At 43.1% G+C, this 3636-nt stretch overlaps 1 protein-coding gene across 1 annotated transcript; it reads left to right on the top strand.

Annotated features, from left to right (window-relative positions):
* The first annotated feature begins 749 nt into the window (after nt 1–749).
* LOC120739293 (nuclear factor 7, brain-like) lies at nt 750–3348 on the top strand. The gene is made up of 2 exons (XM_040041008.1): nt 750–978; nt 1080–3348. Exon 2 carries the CDS (start codon nt 1097–1099, stop codon nt 2477–2479), a length of 1383 nt encoding a protein of 460 aa, XP_039896942.1. The 5' UTR covers nt 750–978; nt 1080–1096; the 3' UTR covers nt 2480–3348.
* The last annotated feature ends 288 nt before the right edge of the window (nt 3349–3636 follow it).

Here is a 3636-nt window from a genome sequence, read left to right as displayed (position 1 = left end):
AACAGATGTTTTAGTTGCCTAAAGGCTGAGTCTGCCTCAGGTGACCAAGTGAAAAGGATGTCCGAGAAGTGGGCGAGCTGCAGGCAGAGCGACTGGTGGATATAGAGAAAGGTGACAAACTGGCAAAAAGGAGATGTGGATGCTGGTCTTAAATAATGCTATTACATCAACCATGATCTTCAACAGGTAAGCGTTGCAGGTGCACTCATGAATGAATTGTAAATGTGTAATTTTTAAACATATTTAATGGTAATAAATGAAATTTCTGACTAAAATAATCAATGAATTAATGTAATTGTGCTTTAGGGAATAAACAGGAGGACTTAAACTCAAAGATTAATTTCCATCTAGAGCTGTAGTTTTTCCCAAAGACAATTTGATGTTGGTGTTGGTCTGATGGAAATGTAGCTGCTGTTACAGTAACTGCTGGTTCTTCAGTGAGAGGAGCAAAAAACACACATCTATGATCCATTTGACTTTTTTAGGTCTGCAAAAAAGTGAATACACCTTAACAAAACCTGTGTTTGTGTGACTGCATTACACTCCCACTGCTAGGGAACCTGAACAATAACCAGAACAAAGTCTGAAATAAAAGCTGTCAAACAGCTGCACGACTGAGCCACACTTTATTTTATAGAATTAACAAAAGGTTTTATGTTGTGACATGTGAAGATGAAAATGATGCAAAACCTGTTTAATAGCTTTTGACCTGAAGGCAGGATTACAGTTTAACTCTGGAATGAAACACACCTCAGTCACAGGTGAAACAGCAACATTTTACTCCTCCCCTCACGTCACTCAAATGCAACAAACCAGGAAACAGGAAGTTCTTCGTCCTCAGTAAAGAGAGACGCACAGACGATCAGACTGAGTTCAGACCAAACTAGCAGCTTCCTCTGAGTGAGTCCAGCTACAGGAGAGAAACGTGGAAAACTCCAACACTGCTGCTTCAAGCTGCTGACGCTCCACACACTGAATGTGAGTTTGAGCAAAAACATGACTCAAAGCAAGTTTCAGTGAAGGTGGTAGAGGAGGGAGGGGAGCCAGGACTGACTGTACTTCCTGTCTGCTGTTTTCAGCTTCACTCACAGACTCAATGGCTTCCAGATCAGAGGAGGATCTCTGCTGTCCGGTCTGTCAGGAGGTCTTCAGAGATCCTGTTATTCTGTCATGTAGCCACAGCTTCTGTAAAGACTGTCTGAAGAGATGGTGGAGAGAGAGAATAACACATGAGTGTCCAGTTTGTAACAGAAGATCGTCAAGCGAGGATCCACCTTTTAATCTGGCTTTAAAGAACCTGTGTGAGTCGTTCTTACAGGAGAGAGATCAGAGAGCTTCAGAGGCTCTCTGCAGTCTGCACTCTGAGAAACTCAAACTCTTCTGTCTGGACCATCAGCAGCCAGTGTGTGTCGTCTGCAGAGACTCAGAAAAACACACCAATCACAGATTCAGACCCATCGATGAAGCTGCACAACAACACAAGAAGGAACTTCAGGAAACTCTGGAGCCCTTAAAGAAGAAGTTAAAGGTTTGCAAACGAGTTCAAGTGAAGTTTGATCAAACAGCAGAACACATTAAGGTCCAGGCCCGACACACAGAGAGGCAGATTAAGGAGCAGTTTAAGAAGCTTCAGCAGTTTCTAGCAGAGGAAGAGGAGGCCAGGCTGGCTGCACTGAGGGAGGAAGAGGAGCAGAAGAGTGGGATGATGAAGGAGAAGATGGAGGCTCTGAGCAGAGAGATAGCAGCTCTTTCAGACACAGTCAGAGCCACAGAGGAGGAGCTGAGAGCTGAAGACGTCTCATTCCTGCACAACTACAAGGCTGCAGTGGAAAGAGTCCAGCGCTGCCCCCTGCTGGATGATCCACAGCTGCCCTCAGGAGCTCTGATAGACCAGGCCAAACACCTGGGCAACCTGACCTTCAACATCTGGAACAACATGAAGGACATGGTCTCCTACACTCCTCTCGTTCTGGACCCAAACACTGCTCATCCAGAACTCATCCTATCTGAAGATCTGACCAGTGTGAGATATGGAGGAGAGAAGCAGCAGCTTCCTGATAATACAGAGAGGTTTGATTTGTTCTACTCTGTCCTGGGCTCTGAGGGCTTTAACTCAGGGACTCACAGCTGGGATGTTGAAGTTGGAGACAGTACAGGGTGGGAACTGGGTGTGTTAGCAGAGTCTGTGCAGAGAAAGGGACTGATACAGTCTGGATTATGGAGAATATGGTTCTATGAAGGTAAATACTCAGCACGCTCACCATCAGCTCCTCTCACTGCTCTCTCAGTACAGAAGAAGCTCCAGAGGATCAGAGTGAATCTGGACTGGAACAGAGGAAAGCTGTCGTTCTCTGATCCTGATACTAACACACACATACACACCTTCACACACACTTTCACTCACAGGATGATTCCATACATTCAAACTTTAGGTAAAGTGAAGGTGTTGCCACTGAAGGTGTCAGTGTCAGTGCACTAAAAAAAAGAGCATGTTGGATTTACTTAATTTATTAGTGGACATTGGTTGCAGACAATTTTTTTTTGCTTTGGCAGTAACTTACACAACTTATTTAAATCAACACACCTGATTCATATTCAATAATAAGGAATATTTTAATCCTTCACAATTTTGCCATTTTATTGCAACACTATTCAATAACTTTTACCCCAATACTACTTGGTGACTTAAATACTACATGTTGTCTTCATATTACATATGACATGTTCAACAAAGTCTACAGTCTGGCTAACATAAAAATTGAATGGATTTACAACAACTACCATTCTCCTATCTTTATCCGGGTTGTAGGGCTTAGGTTGCGATAGGTTAAGCCGCAGGGTACACCCTGGACAGCTCACCAGTCTATCACATAGAGATAAACAACCATTTGCACTCACATTCATAGGCAATTTGGAATAACCAACACACCCAACTCTAATTGTGTGACTGTTAACTGTGGGAGAAAACCAGTATACCCTGAGGGAACCCACTGCAAACTAGCCAGACTGTGGTTCTGAACTTAGGACCTTCTTGCTGTGAGGTAACTGCCCTAAACACAATGCCACCATTCCAGACTTAATGAGAGCAGGAAAGCTATAATTACAAGGCTTGATGCAGCTTTTTCTGTAGGTTTTTGTCCTTGACAGGTTAAACCACAATAAATAGCGAAAGCATACATGTGGTGCGTGTGTAGTTGTCTGCCTCTTATAACTCCAGTGATTTTCCTGCAGTTTGAAATCTTGTGCGATCTTGTTGATTTCATGAGTCCAGCAACTAACCACTAATTGATGTGACAATCCATCTAGTTTGGTGTTGCAGGAATCTGGTAGAGTAAAAAACAACAACAACAAAAAAAAAACAGTAGAAAAAAAAAAGAAAAGAAAAAGAAACAGGGACCCAAAGGAATGACAGGCTGCAAGCCATTTGATAGTTCTTAAGTATGTTAAGTTTTGATGGTTGGTCCAAATGATGAAAGATTGTTCTGTCCACTCTAACAGAAGACACCATTCCTCAAGGGCCAACAGTTCTCGCTCACCAACATCATAATTTCACTCAGTAGGGGTTGAACCATGGGAAAAAAGGCACAGGCTTGTAGCATCAGTTGAGGCATCAGCCTCAGCATTGAATGGTTTGCT

This window comes from Simochromis diagramma, unplaced genomic scaffold, assembly GCF_900408965.1.
Source record: "Simochromis diagramma unplaced genomic scaffold, fSimDia1.1 OVJJ01000010.1, whole genome shotgun sequence".
NCBI classification, from domain to species: Eukaryota; Metazoa; Chordata; class Actinopteri; order Cichliformes; family Cichlidae; genus Simochromis; species Simochromis diagramma.
This window is presented reverse-complemented; position numbering and strand designations above follow the sequence as displayed.